The sequence below is a fragment of the Typha angustifolia genome, chromosome 13 (genome assembly GCF_048772165.1).
Source record: "Typha angustifolia cultivar Huaian chromosome 13, ASM4877216v1, whole genome shotgun sequence".
NCBI classification, from domain to species: Eukaryota; Viridiplantae; Streptophyta; class Magnoliopsida; order Poales; family Typhaceae; genus Typha; species Typha angustifolia.
In genome coordinates this window covers 13,299,481-13,316,828 of record NC_133251.1, presented here as the reverse complement: position 1 = coordinate 13,316,828, position 17,348 = coordinate 13,299,481, and the positions used below count along the sequence as shown (strand labels likewise).

The following is a 17,348-nucleotide window of genomic DNA, read 5'->3' as shown; positions in this document are numbered from 1 at the left end:
GATCCATGGAAATTATATATAATCCCCTGATGTGTTTTCTCTGCAGCCCATGTTCTGGAAATTTCATGCAACTGGGATAGATAGCATTGATAGAATTACTGCACAGCTAATAATACCTTCCTTATTAAGTGGATACATCATGGATTATTGATCTTGATAGCTAAGGGAATTGCTGCAATAATAATGGCAAGTATTATTTGCAATTAGTGGAAAACAAACAAGTTGATAAATATCAGCACCTTTGGCCAATTAATAAGATAGTTAGATTTCAAAGTCTAATACATTGTCTTGAGTCCCACAAAGGAGGACATGATTATGATGTCCAACTAAACCCATGCAACGTATATTGAGAATCGATGGTGAAAGAGTTGACTTATTTTCCATTCTTTAATATAAATTTTGCTTCAAGAAAGAAAGAGCCATCAAGCCAGCCTGTTAGATCTGAAAACAGCTCAGTTCGAATCTCACCACTATGTAGTTTTTATTAGCTTTTTTTTTTTTTTTTTTTTTTTAAAAAACGCACGTGAAAAATCGTATCATAGGAAATAGAAAGCTTGAAGGTCATAGAAAGAATTGCTTCTCTAATCTCATGTTGAGTTCATTAGGACTTGTATACAAATTGAAGCTACTGAATCCAAGTTTTCTCGCATCTAAGACTCAGTTTTCAAGTCGTATACAAAAGAGGAATCACCCAAACTATTAAATGCATCACAGAAGTTACAATAATAGAGCATCTGAGATGTACCAAATTTGAACATGTATAACTTTCCTAACTGTCTTCCATCTGCTGAGCTGAATGTGAAGCTTCGCCGGTCTGGAGAACGGCGGACTGCGTGTTGTGGAAGCTGAACGAGCTTCTCTTGCTGGAAATGCTGCACCTCTCTGCCAAAGCATCCATCAATGAGGCATGATACATGTCACCGCTGCTCTCAAATATATGACTGGAAGGGCTCCATTGCTCCACAATTCTGGAGAGGACATTGACTGCTTGCCCCATATCAGGCCTGTGTTTATAATCCTTTGCACAGCATTCGATAGCCAATTCTGCAGTAATTTTGATGTTGTCAAGGGTCTCATCATCGAGGTTGAAAGATGAATCGATTGCGTTTTTCAGTTCATCCTCCTTACGCCAATTTTTCCTGAACCATGACACCAAATTTGTGCCCTCTCTTAGTCTCGGGTTGATCACTTTCTGCCCGGTGATCAATTCCATCAGTATTGCACCGAAGCTATAGACGTCGCATTTCGTAGTCACAAGAGCGGTCTCTGTAAAACGAAGCATTTCAAGTTAATTCAGCATAACAACTGCAGATGATCAATAAAACTCCCAAAATTATGTAGTCTTGTGGTGCATCGCAAAGTGAAATAGTTAAAAGCTTTGCATGTGCAACCAGTTAAGATGACGAGGAAAAGATCACACTTTTCAAGTCTGAGAACTAGCTCAGCAGCAAGTTTACACACATCACTTGGTTTTTTTATTTGTTTCCTTAGTCTGGTGCAAGAGTACGTACTCAGAGCCCTTTCAAGTTTCAACAGTCTAAATAAAATAAAAAATAGATGCTATCCCTGAGCCAAGAGCATTAACTTCCATAATCTCAACTTTGCGATTACTAGAGCATGTTGAGCTCCACTCTTATGTAGCAGATCATGCAGATAGATGATTACATCATGGAAGGCGAAACAAGAATATGATTAGTTTGTCTGTGCTGAATGTCCTCCTTGTAGACATTCGCTTCCCTTTCTAATTAAAAAGAGAAACCCACAATACGTACTTGAGTATTGCATCGAAAACTTAACTTTCAAAATAACGCAACTCTTGCATATCTCGTTTCATTAACATCCTTTTGCCTAGTTCTAAGGTAAAGAATAAGTAGCAAAGAAACGTTACTTAGAATATGACGGGTAAGAGAAGGGAAATGTGGATTACGTGCAATTTCAGGAGCAAGATACCCAAAAGTCCCTGCGAACTTTGTCATGAGAGAACCGCCATCCGGTACAAGTCGAGCCAGCCCAAAATCTGCAACCTTTGCCCTCATATCATCACCAAGGAGGATGTTGGACGACTTGAGGTCCCTGTGAATAAAGCTCTGGTTAGCCAAACTGTGCAAATACTCGATTCCCCTGGCCACATCCAGTGCAATGTTCATCCTCCTCTTCCAATCCAGTGGCTCGAATCCTTGTTCCCTCCAATTGAAAAGGTGTTCGCTCAGTGACCCCTGAGACATGTACTCATAGACCAAGAGCCTCTCATCACCGTCAGTGCAGTAGCCAAGGAGCGAAACCAAACTCCGGTGCCTGACCTTAGTAAGCACCGCGATCTCTGCTTCAAACTCAGCAAACCCTCCCTGCGGCACGACGCTGGCCTCCATCCTCTTGACGGCAATCCTGGTGCCGTCAGCAGGGAGCACACCTTTGTACACGACCCCAAATCCTCCACTGCCCAAGACATTCTCCCTGCTGAAATTATCGGTTGCCGTCCTAAGTGACTCAATCGAGAACACCATGTTGTCCCCTTCGGCGGCATGTGCACCTGTAGGACTCATGCTCATCATCTCTATTTTGTTAGTGCTCGGTATCTCAACGCTAACGTAATGTTGCTCCTGTGCCGCGGATGAAAGCCACAAGAACTCAAAAGGGAACACGACAGCAACAACCGCCACGATCACAATCACTAACACTACAGCATACGCTGAAGACGGAAGCATCTCCATGCCCGGGTTCCCGTCCGTGATCACCGTAACCTTCTCGCTAAAGTTTGGAACTTCTCCATACAGCGAGTTGTTTGCAACATCCAATTTCTCGAGCAACGGCAAACTCACCAGCGTTGATGGGATGTTCCCGGTGAGATTGTTGTTCGAAAGAATCAGCTGCTTGAGAGAAGAAATCGATGCAAACTTGGGCGAGATTGTACCGTTCAACCGCATCCTCTGGAAATTGATCACGGTAATGTTACCCCTTGCATCACAGCTGATCCCCGACCAATTGTTACATGGGTCATTCCCGCTCCAGCTCTCTGCAAACTTCAGCGGATACCCGAAGGACTCAATGATCGAGAGAAGCACATTTACGCGTGGATCGCACTTGCCGGGCGTCAAAAGACAGAATCTTTCTAAATGGGGCACGAGATCCACCTCCTCAACCGAGCTCGGGAAGACGGGCACCGGACCCTGGAGGAAATTATTGGACAAAGACACCTCCTTTAGAGATTTCACCTCAATTAGCGACTGGGGTACTGGCCCGGTTAGCTTATTACTCCCTAATCGAAGATCATAGAGACTGGTAAGCCGCGAGAAGTTCGGTAGCGGGCCAGAAAAATCATTGAATTGGAGCCAGAGCTGCTCTAAAGAACTCAAATTGGCGACGAACTCAATGGAGCCGGAGAGGTGGGCGTTGCCCCTCTGGTTGTTGAGCAAGAGCTGGCGGAGCGAAGCGGGGGCGAAGCCGGCGGGGACGGGGCCGAAGAGGAGGTTGAAAGACAAGTCAAGGCGAGCAAGAGAAGGGAACGCAGTGGCCAAGAACTCGGGGAGGAGGCCGGAGACGTTGGCGGAGTTGGCGGAGAAGTTGACGAGGTGGTTGGCGTCGGCGAGGGAGGGAGGAATCGGCCATGGCTCGAAGGGGTTGCCGTCGAGGGATACAGAGGAGAGGGAGGAGAGGCCCGAGAAGAAGTCGAGGGGGACGGAGGAGAAGAGGTTGGAATGGAGGAAGAGGGCTTGGAGACTTGAGAGTCCCGAGAGGGACGGAAGCGGTCCGGTGAGGGAATTGGACCGGAGATCCAGTACTGTGAGGGCGGTCAAGTTCCGAAGGTCCGCAGAAAGGGAGCCCTTGAGGCTGCAGTTTCCGGCTAGGATCTCGGTGACCCGACCTTCAGCGGAGCACGTGACGCCAGGCCAGGGAGAGGGGGAGCACGGGTCCGAACCGAACCAGCCAAGAATCGTGTCCGCGCCCAAGGAGCGGGCCAGGACCCGCATCGCCGCCGCGTCGCGGGGATCAGTCTCCGCAGCCGTTGCCGCTAAGGGGAGGAGGAAGAGGAAGAGGAGGAGGAGATCGCGGGTCGGGTTGGAGAACGGATCTTGGCGGTGGCGGGAATCCATTTCTTTATTCTTTTGAATCAAGAAGTGAACGCAAGTGTGTGTGTGTGTGTGAGAGAGAGAGAGAGAGAGAGAGAGAGAGCAAATGGCGGGTCCCATGAGGAAAGCATTATTATAACAAGAGAGAGCAGTGACGGATCGAGATGGTTTAAACGGATCTTGACGCTGACGGGAAGGCGTAACCGTTTCTTTGCGTCAAGAAGGAAGGGAGTAGTACGGAGGAGGGCCAAAACGGTTTCGGGTACAAATCTGATGGGACCCGCTTTAAGACGCCAGGCTCCTGTACAGCCCCAGCGCTTAGGAATTTCTTACATCAAGTACGCGTGGCACAGTCAACGCTCTCTTCAAATACACACTGCTCCTACGTTGTTGCTGTTATTATTATTATTATTATTATTATTATTATTATTATTATTATTATTATTATTATTATTATTATTATTATTATTATTATTATTATTCCTTATTTTGATATTACAGTTTGACCTTGAAGAATCCAAAAGTTGTCAAAATCCTACACATCTAGATACAGCTGCTTCGAGAATGCCAACTGGATCAGTTGACAAAGTCAACGTATGTTCCAAAATTCCTCCAATCTCGAGTATTTTATTTTACTGATCACCATGACACTGTCTCTCTATAAGCTAAATAAAAGACTTAATTCTCTTCAATATATAATTTTGCTGAACTCTATTAACCATAGTATTCAAACTATGTACACATAATATTTTAATAAATTTTCTATTGATTATTAATTTTAATATTTTTAGAGAAAAATTGAATTCATGGTAAATTAGTAGGACTTAACTATGAATTCGATTTTCATAGTATTTAATTTATCTTTTGAATGAGTTATTTTCAGGTACTCTGTACATGGTCAAACAATCCTTTTGAAGAGAGTACCATCTATGCCTCTAATATTATTATCAGTTATTTAAAAAACTTAAGTTACTGAAGATTAATAGTTTTTTTTTCTTAGAGATTAACTAAACTCCTATAAACAAAAGAAGCATCTCAAACCCCTTATCTAAGTATTAACCTAATAAATAGGTCAAAACAACTAGCACATAAAAGGGCTGGAATAAAACTAACTATTAAATCCACCAACTAAATAAAAATATGAGACACATGCAATCCTCAACCACCCAACAGTATTAAGTTTCAAACAAACACTGATCACAGAAAAAACAAGCAAGCTTTCTCTCTTTTCAGTTAAATTCTAGGTGATAATTTTAAGGTAATGTAATATAAATATTTTGTTTAAATTTATGGATGCTATAAAATATATTGTAATTCATGACACATTAGCTCTGATACCATTTGTTATTGAAAAATTGAATTCTAATTTAAATTAAATTAGGTTTAGCAAAACCTTAGAAAAATCACGCTATTATGACTCCTTTAAAAAAATATGTGGGTATATTAGAGTCACCAAATTGATTGTAACAAATAGTTTTATGATACTGAAAATGTTCACTCTCTCTGATACCACTTGTTGTGCGGAGATTTGAACAGAAACCTTAAAACCTAACAAATAATCATCAGGGGCTCACTGAATTAAAATTGAAAATGAGTATATGATATGAACTTGAGACCACCTAGAATATATTTGAGACCACCTAGAATTGGCCCACAGGGACTCCTGACCTTGTTGACGATTCATTGATGGACCCAATCAAAATTTTGTAAATACCTTCTCTTGTCCTTTTTCTATAAGAAGAGAGGCAAAAAAAACCTCTTACCGTTTCCTCCCCGCGGTTTAAAAGTTCAAACTTTCAACGGTCAACATTCAAATCAAAACTACTTTTCCCTCTCTCCTTCTCTTTGAACCATTTACTCTGCCGAGTCTTGAGCTACAATTTCTTCACAGAACTTAGATAGACTTCCATTTGCCTTCTTAACCATCTCTATAAACTCTCACACTTCAAACTCCGAATCGTATCTAATCTTAATTCTCTCCTTGTAATTCTCTTCCTTTGTCCCCCATCACAAATTATTCTCCAATGCCTTTCTCTCGCCGAGCTCGAAAATCCGCCATGAAGGAGATATCAGTGCAGAAGCCCCCCGATTCAGAGCCGACGGTGCCGGCCCATTTCCGATGCCCGATATCGCTAGAGCTAATGAAGGATCCGGTGACTGCGACGTCGGGCATAACGTATGACCGCCAGAGCATCGAGGCGTGGCTCGACACGGGGCGCGCGACTTGCCCGGTGACGAGCCACGAGCTCAAGATTGAGGACCTGACACCGAACCATTCCATAAGGCGGATGATACAAGATTGGTGTGTTGCGAACCGATCCCTCGGGATAGAGAGGATCCCGACGCCGAGGATTCCGGTGACCGGCGACCAGGCGTCGGAGATTTTATCGGAGATTGCGGCCGCAAGTGGGAGGGATGACAAGGCCAGATGCCGCGAATTGGCTGCGAGGGTCAATAACTTGGCGAAGGAAAGCGACCGAAGCCGGCGGTGCTTCGCGTCTAAAGGCGCCGGCCGGGTTCTGGCCACCGCATTTAGCTCATTTGCTCAGGAGCATATGGAGAATTCGGCCGCCGGAGTTCTTGACACGTTCTTATCCGCATTGATATCAGTGTCGCCGCTCGACAAAGACGCACTGCGCCACGTCGCCTTGCCGGGCTCCCTCCGCTCTCTCGTGTCGACCGCCGATCACGGCGACTTGGCGGCGAGGCTCAACGCCGTGTTCTTGATCAAGGAGATCGTATCATCCGACCGAGAGTGGGCCACCATCGCTGCGAAGACCGAAGGACTAATCAAAGCATTGGTTAAGCTCATCAAAGAGCCCATATCTCCTCAATCCACCAAGTCCTCTCTTCTTTCCATCTACTATCTGGTGAACGGCGGCGGTGGGTCCACCGCCGCGGCCTTTGTCGAACTGGGAATGATCCCTACGCTGCTAGAAATCCTCGTCGACGCCGAGAAGAGCGTCTGCGAGAAGGCCCTCGCCGTCCTCGACGGGCTGTTGAGCTCCGAGGCGGGGAGGGTGATGGCTCGCCGTAACGCGCTCGCCGTGCCGGTCTTGATCAAGAAAATGTTCCGGGTGTCGGACGCCGCCACGGAGTTCGCCGTCTCCTCGCTTTGGAAGCTTTGCAAGGAGTCAAAGAGGGGAGGCGGAGAAGGAAGAGGAGAAGAGTGTTTGATAGAGGCTTTGCAAATGGGTGCGTTTCAGAAGCTATTGCTTCTCTTGCAGGTGGGCTGCAGTGATGAAACTAAGGAGAAAGCTGCAGGTTTGCTTAAGCTTTTGAATGGGTATGAGGGGAGAGGGGAGTGCATTGATACCATGGATTTCAAGGGGCTCAAGAGGAGCTACTGAGTGATGATAGTTTGCAGTGAAGTTAATTAACCATGCAAATATATGATTGTATCATTCTTTTTATTGTACAAAATTAGTGATAGTCTTCTTGGCACTTCCCTTCTTTCTTCTTGCCAATATACGATTCCTTTTTTCACCATTTTCCTCTTTTAACTTCTTATTTTGCCCTGCATGAAGACTTGGCCCAGTTCACGTAACAGTCTAATGAAGTTTGAATTACGGTAGCGTTTAACAACAGACTTATACAATATGAACTAGAAAATCGATACTATCGGTATTCAAAGTGAGAAATACTTGTACAATATGAACATCTTTAACTATTTGAGCACAATTTTATTGGCTAAATGTCTACATTTTCTTCGTCATCTTAATCCATGGCGTCGAATTCCCGGCTTGGTGGAATCAACTGCAATGCTTATTGGAAAATAATTCCGATTACTAAGAAAGGCCCACACATAGGTCTCTTAGAATCCCCACAGCTACATCTACTCTGGTGGTGCAAACCAAAAAAAAAAAGTATAAATTTGACCTAAACTTGCAAGATCCCGTGACGTAATGCTCTTCTAGACTGCTCGTTTAATGAAGAGACCAATTCAAATGTCTAGATTTGACCACCCACGGCTACCAAATGCATATCCAGCGAAATGCCTTGATGAAATCAGAATGGTGCCAGAAGTTTACAAGGAATTCAGACGTACATCTGGGTTGATTCATGACCTTTTCCTAAAATTGCTAGTTTACTCCTCCCCTGTTTGTCTGATGACACCAAGCATAAATTAAATTGACTTTGTCCACGTCCCAGAAGACGAACAAATATTCTGTCCATAGTTTGACTTGTGCAGTTGAACATTGACCCGACCTTGCAATCTAATGTAGGACAAAGTATAGAAGGGGAAATAGAACGTTAATTTTTAAAGATAAAGGAGATATTGCGACTTCAGGACAAGGAAAGTTCAGATCATGATGTAAGGTTTCTGTGTACTTGGCAAACATGTTTAGTGTATTCTCTTTTATGTCGAAACATCTAGGCGGTTTGTAGGAGTATATGCACAATTTTATAATAATCTATGTAGAATTTTAAGAGAAAGTTACGAATATAATAAATAAACAAAAATGGCACAAGATTAGACACGGAAAAAGAAGAATTAGCTCTACGTTCCTACAACACGCATTTTACCTTTATGTAAAAAAATTCTAGGAACGTTTAATGAGACAACTTAGAAAGATAAAATTGAAAGGAAAAAATAATTTTCCTTGTAAAATGGGTCTCACGAAAAACTTATCATGTTTTTCGTGCAAATTTCCTTATAAAATGTGAACTTGTATTAGAAACATATAAAATAAATTTTGAAATCCTATTAGGATGAGAGAAGGAAAAATAAAAAAATAGAAAGAAAAAAAATAAAAATAAAAATATAAGGACTTGGATTTGCAGGACCCAGGGACCCAGTCCCTGATTCTTGTAGCTCAAACTGCACCCAAGGAGGGTCCCTCTATTGGCGACGCGTTATGCCGGACGGATGCATCTTGGGGTGGTAGCTTCTTCGGTCAGTAAACTCTGAAAAGGATTGGACTTAATAACTCTAGCACCCTAATGAATAGTCCACAGACTCCATAAACTGGGAAAAAAAAGAAAAAAAAAAAGAAAGGAAAGGAGGTTGGCTAAATTTCTTCAAAATCCTACTAACCCAGCAGTAATATGCTTGAAAAAAAAAAATTCCAAATTCCAAAATCTTAAGCCCTTGCCTGCGTCCCTGGAATCCCAACCCCAGTTGAACACCACCGGAACTCAACTCACCCCTTGATCGTATAGTGATCAGGCCATCACTCCCTTTAATATGATGGTACCCTAACACACACACACACAGATGGATTCATGGAGGAACTCAGCAAGGACCCCATTTAAAAGCCGCTTGATCTGATTACCTCGAATACCAATTTAAATTAACGGCCTTGATCTAAATATAGACTTGTGGAGCAATGTTACTCATCCGATCCAGGTTGCCGCAGCCTGGATCATTGGGGAAGGACGTTACCTACACAAATACTTGTCTATGCAAAGGTGATCACCTAAGATATAATTACCACACTGGCCTAACTACAGTACCAATTAGTAGTGAATCCTTGTGCCTCCGAAGGATAATCGAATCAAAGCCATCAAATTATAGAATATGCTCAGCGTGCTAAGCTGCAGCACCGAACAGAACTGTAACGTCTGCGTTCCAGAAGATGAACAAATATTCGACTCATGCAGCTGAACATTGACCCATCCTTGCAATCTATTGAAAGTAATGCAGGACAAAGTATGTAAAAGGAAATAGAACGATGTTCCAACTGATAGTTCTGATGTACATATACTCAACATGAAGAAAACATGCAACAGAGATGTGGTGGAACAAAGAGTTGGACAGCAAGATCACTGTATCCACCTGCAGCGACAAAGGAGAAAATCACATAACAATTCAACGATAATGAAGATGATAACATCACGAGAGCTTGTTACATCAAATAGAGGAAACTAGTTCTATAACATCGATCAAACAAATGGCAGAAGATGGTCAATATTTGAATATCACGTAATATTTGAACATGTCATCTTTCCTAATATAAGCAAATAAATGGAAATAAGATAACTTCCATGACTAGTACATCATGTGAAATTACTGCTTCCTTCTAACCCACCTTGTAAACACAACTGCAATAAATTTATGATGAATTAATTTCAATTTCCAAAGTATGTCTTCTTCCAATCCTTGGATCTTTTCAAAGTAAAAGTAAACAGAGGCAACAATTTGCAACTGCTACATCTCCTCAAAGGATCTTTAATTGCAGTGCTGCACTGCTACTAGTTGGTGGTACAACATTGAGCCACGAGTTCACAGAAAGTTGAGATGAGCCATAGGTCTTTGCACAACATGGTTCATCAGATTTTCCAGACATGATTATTATACCGGAAGAGCAACTGAAAAGAAGATTTCCCCACCACAGCACTTAACAATCTATAAGAGAATCAATCATCTCTCAATATTATTCTATGTACAGCTCTGAAAAAAAAAAAAAAAGCTTCCAGATTATTGCTCTAGAGACCTGTTGTCAAAGATCTGGGAAATACAAATAATATTAGATCTTCATAGAACATAAATATAGAGCTAAAACTTCTACTACAACGATCTTGTGAACATTAGTAGGAAGTTACTACACTGACAATCAGTATATATGTTCCTGGTTCTGTCATCAACAAATGACAGAATAATTCTATATTTAAATATCTCAGAAAACTTCAGAGGAGTAACTGGGCAAAGGATGGCTCTTGTAATCTTAACTTGTATTGTTCACTCTAGTAATATTAATTGTTATAAAGTGAATATCATATCTAAGATTGAGGACTGTTCCCATATCCTTCCTGAGCTTCATTGTATTCTCCGTAAATAACAATGCACTGAGGGTAATATTTTATGTATTATTTTGTTTCTCAAAATCCGTCCTTTAGGTTTCATGCTTCCAATTGTCATTTTTCCCATCTCTCTCCTGATCTATGCCGTGGAAACTAAAGCTTAGTCCTTGATTAGTCAAAAATGAACATCACGAAGTTATTCTATCTGCCATCAAATGACAATAGTTTATGATAAACTAGTTTACAATCACCATAACGTGGGAGGTTTACATGGTTTATTTCAAAATGATTGTCATAGAATTTTGCTTGATATTGCCATTAAGCTTTCTCAATTGAAAGTTCTGCAGCACAAACAACAGAACTAAATTTAATTGGCGAATGCACATGAAAATTGTTTAATGATCCAAGATAACTACATAGATGCATGTACATGAAAATGCACGTAATTCGGTACCTATCTTTAAGAATGCACTAAAAAAAAACATTTTTCGTACAAATATCGATCAAAGAATAATCAGCAGTCTGACAAGTAACTGTCCATGAAACAGTGTGCACAAGAATACAAAATAGATAACTTTGAACACAATCAACCGTGATATTGTTGTAAGTGTACAAGTATATCAACATGAGTGCCAAAACTGCACAGCTCTCGATTGTGTAAATATTATGTCATTACCAAGATTTTATTCAATTGTGCTTGAGAAGCAAATGAAGGAAACTACTACTCAAAAACAAGAAAAGTATTGACCTAAACTCCATTAGATTATTTCTACTGACCTAAACAGCAACAACTACTCAGTTTTTAGATGCTTTTCAGCTTCCTCCAATTCCTTAATTTCCCGCTGGTATTTGCAAATGCGGTAAACGCACCTGTTCCCTCAATCAGAAAATAATAACGATAAGCACGATATTAACAGGAATCTGCATACCAACTTGCAAGTTATATGTTTTTGTATACCAATAAAGGAGGCAAGCTGAAATGCAGAGAATGGCATTCCTTTGAGCTTTGAAGATCTGCATAGAGGAAGAACCAGTTATAATAGTGATGAATATTCAAATGAGGATTTATACATGTACAGATCATTCTGGTTTATTATTTGCTTTCCATAAAACCAAGAATTATCTCTACTGGAAGATTGCCATAAGACAATTCTATGCAACTTCTAGGGAAATATTACCAAGATCTTCAAATAAAATATGACCAAAAAGCTCAATCCTGACTGTCTTAAAAGCTGCTCATTTCAAACCCTAGACTTGCATGCATTAATAAATAATAATTATCTCACTGTTTCCATATCCAAGTTCACAATGATTTGCCATATTATCTCAAGCACAAATTAACATACTTGGCACATAATGTACTACAGTTCAACTGCATAGTTACCTGATAGACAAAAGATCTAACAATACCCCAACTTTAAAAGACGACAATGTCAAAATATGCACATCAACCCGGATTACAATTTAAGCAACAAGAAGCATGACTTCAAGTTTTGATTCAAGATAATGGCAGTCTTACTCCCAAAAAAAAAAAACCCAATAGAACACCAGACAGTAGGGGTGAAAACGGATCGGATAGTGCTCAACCCATATCCGGATTCGTATTTTTAGTTCGGATACGGATTCGGATACGGATATTGGACGGATAGCAAAATTTAAAACCATATCCTAACTAAACGGATACGGATAATTTTCGGATAAAGAATCGGATCTTAAACGGATATTAATTAAAATTAAAATAATTATAATATTTTATTTAAATATAATTAACACAAAATTATTAAGAGTTTTACAACAAATAATTTTTTTGTATGTCAAATATATAAAATTAGAGAAATTAATCTCTATAAATAATATATAACGTATTATTAGTAATAATATTAATACTTACTATTTAAATAAGCAAACTAAAAACTGTAAATCATTTAAAAAAATATGCGGATAAACGGATATCCGATATCCGTATCCGAATCCGAAAAATTTATCCGACCCGTATCCGAATCCGTATCCGAATTTTTTTCAAAAATTCTATCCGTATCCGAATCCGAATCCGAGTCGGATAGAAATTTTTTATCCGAATCCGATCCGAGTCGGGTCGGATAGCGGGTCGGGTCGGAGTTAATCCGACCCGTTTTCACCCCTACCAGACAGATATAATCACATTATCACATTTGCACACAAATTCATCTTGATAGATCTAATTTACTGCACATAAACTTAGGAAGGAAGAACGAATTTACCATGAAGGCATGGACTACTAGTAAGAGAGAAATAAAAACTAAAAAATTTCCAAAAACTAGTGCTATACTTGGGACAATATGATACCGTTTCCAGTTAACCATTTATCAAACATCACTGATATTTTTATGAGTCTCATCGAAACTTTAATAGTATTAGGCTCCCATTCTCTTGGCATACACGGTATTATGGTATTCTACACCTTCAATTGATAAATGACTACCAGCTTTAAGACTCAAACCAAAGAATCAAACAATGGTAGTCAATACCTTCAACAGGTATTGCACTCTATAAGAACGCTTTAAATATAACATTTATGGCCGCAGTAAACTAGTTCTCCTGTTCACTAGACTCAACTATATGAAAATTTCCTTTCCCTTGAGTGTTCCATAGATTAAATCAGAGAAAAATTTGAACAACCCCCATCATAGGGTACTTACCGCTTTCTCATATCGGGTCCTCTCCTCAGCCGTGCAGATGTCCGAGCTGCACTCCAACCGGTGCTCGTTCTTCCAGTACAAATCTACACCCAAACAGATTAAACAAGCAGCAAAAGGGATTGATTACAATCAAAATCGAGCGAAATAAAGAATCCGAAGGGAGAAAAGTTAACACGAAGGAACCCAAGAGCTGGAATGCCGCAAAGGGGATGACGAAGGCGGCAGGCTGCAGTAGAAGGGACGTCAGATCGATGAGACGAGACTTGACGATCCTTGGGGCAGGCATGGTCACGAGAAGCGCCATCGCCGCCTCCGCGGCCACTACGCAGGTCAGGATCAACCATTGCAACGCCATGTCTACTCTCTCTCTCTCTCTCTCTCTCTCTGTAAAGTTAGTTTTGAGATCGCCGACTAAAATTAGGGGAGAGGGAAGGTATACGGTGAGATGAACTACCGGTGAGCTTACCGCTCTGTTTCTAGAATAAAGTACGGGCTGGGCTTGAACTCTCTGTGGTCTCCAAGACTCCAATACAGTAAAGCGGATCGGATCCGGCGTAGATCCATGAAAAATCTGAAAACCAAACCTGTTAATTTGTGGGTTCTCATGACCGAAGCCAAATCCAACTGGTACGTGAGATATTGGATCGGGTTTCACACACTGAACGGAATCCAATCCTTCAAGCAATCGACTCTTTAAAATTTAGATCTAGTAGAATGGGCTGGCCCTTTAGGAATTTTAGTCGCTTTTTTCCATCTCGTACAAATAATGGCCCTAAGAGTTAGTAGAGTCAAAAAAAGAGAAAGAGTAGTGAATCCTTGTGCTTCCAAATGGATAAATGAAATCGGATCAAAGCCATCAAATTATAGAATGTGCTAAGCTGCGCACCAAACTGCTCTGTAACGGCCGCACTAACTGCTTTCTATCATCCACCACTCATAGGTGGCCACATCAGAGAGAAATGGACCTCCACTCGCCGCTTCCGTAACTAACCGCCTCCAGCTCCCACACCACCGCGTATACGTGAGACACTCTTCCCTTTGAGAACAGCTCAAAGCTTACCTTATAATTACCAAAATATCCTTCCTGGCAAATTTAGTTTCTATTTCTCCTCCGCGACCTCCTCCAAATCCATGGGCATGCCCGTCATTCCATTGGTTCGAATGAAAGAGCGGGGAATTCTAAGGCGGTCTCCGTGGTAAAGACGATCCGTGGCGAAGACGAGAAGAAGAAGAAGGGAGGAGAGAGAGAGGAGACGGCGGCGGTCAGATGCCGATGATGATGGGGGCGGCGGCGGATCCGACGGCGAAGAGGAAGTCGCGGGCGAAGATCTACGGGTTTCGGACTTTCCTGGGTCCGGGATGCCCCACCGCCTTCTTCTACGGCGCGTTCCGGGACAACGTGCGGCGATTCGTCCAGGAATGCAGCGATGTCGAGGAGTGGAGCATCGCCGGGATGCCGACGTGGTGCACGCTCCTCGTCGAGGAGCAAACCGGCGCCGTCGTGCCGCTCTACATCGTCGAGGAGTGCGTCCGCTTCTCGCCCAGACCCTTCTGCGACTACTGCCGATGTGCCGGTGAGATCTCTCTCTCTCTCTCTCGTCGGGGTATTTGCTGGAACGATTAGTGGTGGGAATTGGGAACAAGGGTTTCACCGGTTGCATTAAATTGGGTTTCGTTTCGTTAGTTTGAGGTTTATTTCCATCAATTTCGTGAACTTTCTTTTTTCTTGAAATGACTCCACGAGAAGCGGTTGGTTCGTTCTCTGTATATCTATCGTCTAGTTTCTGCTTAGAATTCCTTTCTTCGAATTTTTGTTGCTCCCAATTGGGAATTTTATTTAGCATTCAGTTCCAATTTTAGTTCTTTCGTGTCAAATTCCAGAAATAATTCTACATTATTTCGGAAGGCATCGTTCGTGTAATTTCACTGACTATGTAGTGGTCTTTTGGAGAATATAACCAGGTTGGAGCCACCACTGGGTGTCGAAGCGAAGGTACCACGTCATCATCCCGTCGGACGAGGACTGGGACAAGCCGCTCCACCCTGAGGCCTTCCACTGCCCCACCCACCTCCTCCACGGCCTCGTCCACTGCAACGGATTTGGCCACCTCCTCGTCCTCAACGGCCGCGCCGCCGGCTCCCACTTTCTCTCTGGCCGCGACCTCATGGACTTCTTCGACCGCCTCTGCACCGCTCTTCGCGTTCGGTATTTATATTAATTCCGTAGCTCGATCCATCGCCGGTGTCCATTGTCTCTGACTCTCGTGTTGTCTACTATTGTGTGCCTAGGGCGATGTCGGTGGAGGACGTGTCCCGGAGGCGCTCCTTGGACCTCCGCCTCCTCCTCGGCGTCGCCTACGGCGAGCCATGGTTCGCTCGGTGGGGTTACCGCTTCGCCACGGGCAGTTTCGGCGTCACAGAGGTCGCCTACTCCCGATCCCTCCACCTCCTCGCCTCTCTCCCCGTCAAATCCCTCTCCCCTGACCGCGCCAGCTCCCCCCGCCCCCACGTGCTCCGCCGGATAGCCGCTGTCTACCGCCGCATCTCCGGTAAGCCCCTCCTCACCGTACGGGAGCTGCTCCGTTACATGCTCGAGATGAAGCACCGGGACCCACCTCCCGTGCTTCCTCCTCCGCCTTCGCCGGGGCCGGTGAGGATCCGGAAACGGCCGTACCGGAACTTCGACGAGGTGGTGGCGGAGATTCCGAGCCGGTGGCCGTCGCGGCGGCTGCGGTTCGCCGCGGAGGTGATCGTGGAAGCGCTCCGAGAGAAGGAAGGGGGCAAGATGACGAGGCAGGAGGTGCGCGACGCGGCGCGGCTCACCATCGGCGACACGGGGCTCCTCGACTACGTCATCAAGTGGCTTGGCGACTCCGCCGTCGGCGGCCACGTGATCCGCCGCGTTCCCCACCCGACGACGCGCGTCCTTGAGTTCAGTCTTGAGGAAGCACCCATGCCCTTGGAAGAAGACGAGGAAGAAGCTGAAGTAAACCACTACCACTATCCGAGCCAGAGGGAGGTGGAGAAGGACGTGGCGAGCTTGTACTGGGCGCTGGTGGAGGGTCAACAGGATGCGGTTCGAACGGTTTTGGATTGCAAACACTGGGTGAAATGTTGGGGATTGGGGGACGAAAGCGACGACCGGCTCCGTTTCGTGGTGGGGTGGAAGCCGCGCGGGTGGGAGATGGAGGAGCTGACACGGCGGCCGCTGCCACCCGGCGAGGTGGTGGTGGTGGAGCCGCATGCGTCGGTGGGGGAACTCCTGGCTGACGTGGAGCGCGCGATGCGCGACACGTACTGCTTCCTGGAGAAGTTCGAGGCGGAGGAGGTGGAGGGTTTGGAAGGGGAGGAGTGGGACCCGGTGCTGGTGTGCGGGGCGGAGTCCGGGGCAAGCGTGTGGGTGAGGGGGAGGGGCGCGGACATGGAGTGCGAGCTGCGGTACGAGGGCGGAGCGGACACGTGGGCGGTGGGGTGCGCCTGCGGGGCGAGGGACGACGACGGTGAGCGGATGGTGGCGTGCGACGCGTGCGACGTGTGGCACCACACCCGGTGCGTTGGGATCGAGGACGACGACCCCGTGCCGCCCATGTTCCTCTGCGCGCCCTGCGGGAACGGGCTCCTCCACGAAAGCGAGGTGCTCGACGATGTGCCGGTGTGAGTATTTCTTTTGCTATGTACCTGCTGATTGATTCGAACAATCACCCTTTTCCTGTAAAGCCGATTCGTGACACATTCTTTTGTTACTTTGACATTGATATACTTCGGTTTTTTTTTTTGTTCCTTTCCCCAATTCAATCGACGATTGTGTAAACATTGTATGAGAAAAATAATGATTTGGATAGAGTTGTGGAGGTTAGCT

The 17,348-nt window shown here is 44.0% G+C and overlaps 4 protein-coding genes across 6 annotated transcripts; 2 read left to right on the top strand and 2 right to left on the bottom strand.

The window, feature by feature from the left end:
- Positions 1–649: 649 nt before the first annotated feature.
- On the bottom strand, positions 650–4,091 carry LOC140773261 (receptor protein kinase TMK1-like). The gene is made up of 2 exons (XM_073115740.1): positions 1,928–4,091; positions 650–1,266 (listed from the first exon to the last, which is right to left on the bottom strand). Exons 1-2 carry the CDS (start codon positions 4,089–4,091, stop codon positions 770–772), a joined length of 2,661 nt encoding a protein of 886 aa, XP_072971841.1. The 3' UTR covers positions 650–769.
- Positions 4,092–6,018: 1,927 nt separating this feature from the next.
- On the top strand, positions 6,019–7,494 carry LOC140774482 (U-box domain-containing protein 21-like). The gene has a single exon (XM_073117493.1). The coding sequence runs from the start codon at positions 6,092–6,094 to the stop codon at positions 7,415–7,417; it is 1,326 nt and encodes a 441-aa protein (XP_072973594.1). The 5' UTR covers positions 6,019–6,091; the 3' UTR covers positions 7,418–7,494.
- Positions 7,495–9,723: 2,229 nt separating this feature from the next.
- LOC140772917 (uncharacterized) lies at positions 9,724–13,914 on the bottom strand. Of its 3 annotated transcripts, none has more exons than XM_073115176.1 (5): positions 13,673–13,913; positions 13,490–13,572; positions 11,770–11,825; positions 11,589–11,681; positions 9,724–9,846 (listed from the first exon to the last, which is right to left on the bottom strand). In XM_073115176.1, the coding sequence occupies exons 1-4, from the start codon at positions 13,842–13,844 to the stop codon at positions 11,603–11,605; spliced, it is 390 nt and encodes a 129-aa protein (XP_072971277.1). In that variant the 5' UTR covers positions 13,845–13,913; the 3' UTR covers positions 9,724–9,846; positions 11,589–11,602. The 3 variants fall into 3 exon arrangements, with proteins under 3 accessions (XP_072971277.1, XP_072971278.1, XP_072971279.1); XM_073115177.1 differs by lacking the exon at positions 9,724–9,846 and adding an exon at positions 9,951–10,461 and having other exon boundaries at positions 13,673–13,914; XM_073115178.1 differs by lacking the exon at positions 9,724–9,846 and adding an exon at positions 10,498–10,518 and having other exon boundaries at positions 13,673–13,914.
- A 779-nt stretch (positions 13,915–14,693) lies between these two features.
- Positions 14,694–17,332, top strand: LOC140774531 (PHD finger protein MALE MEIOCYTE DEATH 1-like). Its single transcript, XM_073117560.1, has 3 exons — positions 14,694–15,063; positions 15,452–15,695; positions 15,779–17,332. The coding sequence occupies exons 1-3, from the start codon at positions 14,757–14,759 to the stop codon at positions 17,145–17,147; spliced, it is 1,920 nt and encodes a 639-aa protein (XP_072973661.1). The 5' UTR covers positions 14,694–14,756; the 3' UTR covers positions 17,148–17,332.
- The last annotated feature ends 16 nt before the right edge of the window (positions 17,333–17,348 follow it).

Bases quoted from the DNA above. Each gene is read 5' to 3' on its own strand.
- LOC140774531 (XM_073117560.1), top strand. From the start codon at position 14,757: ATGCCGATGATGATGGGGGCGGCGGCGGATCCGACGGCGAAGAGGAAG. The intron at 15,064-15,451 runs GTGAGATCTCTC...GAATATAACCAG, and splicing joins CGACTACTGCCGATGTGCCG to GTTGGAGCCACCACTGGGTG. The intron at 15,696-15,778 runs GTATTTATATTA...TTGTGTGCCTAG, and splicing joins TGCACCGCTCTTCGCGTTCG to GGCGATGTCGGTGGAGGACG.
- LOC140773261 (XM_073115740.1), bottom strand. From the start codon at position 4,091: ATGGATTCCCGCCACCGCCAAGATCCGTTCTCCAACCCGACCCGCGAT. The intron at 1,267-1,927 runs GTAATCCACATT...TTCGTTTTACAG, and splicing joins TCTTGCTCCTGAAATTGCAC to AGACCGCTCTTGTGACTACG.
- LOC140774482 (XM_073117493.1), top strand. From the start codon at position 6,092: ATGCCTTTCTCTCGCCGAGCTCGAAAATCCGCCATGAAGGAGATATCA.
- LOC140772917 (XM_073115177.1), bottom strand. From the start codon at position 13,844: ATGGCGTTGCAATGGTTGATCCTGACCTGCGTAGTGGCCGCGGAGGCG. The intron at 11,826-13,489 runs GTAAGTACCCTA...TCCTCTATGCAG, and splicing joins GGACCCGATATGAGAAAGCG to ATCTTCAAAGCTCAAAGGAA. The intron at 11,682-11,769 runs GTATACAAAAAC...TTGAGGGAACAG, and splicing joins TCAGCTTGCCTCCTTTATTG to GTGCGTTTACCGCATTTGCA.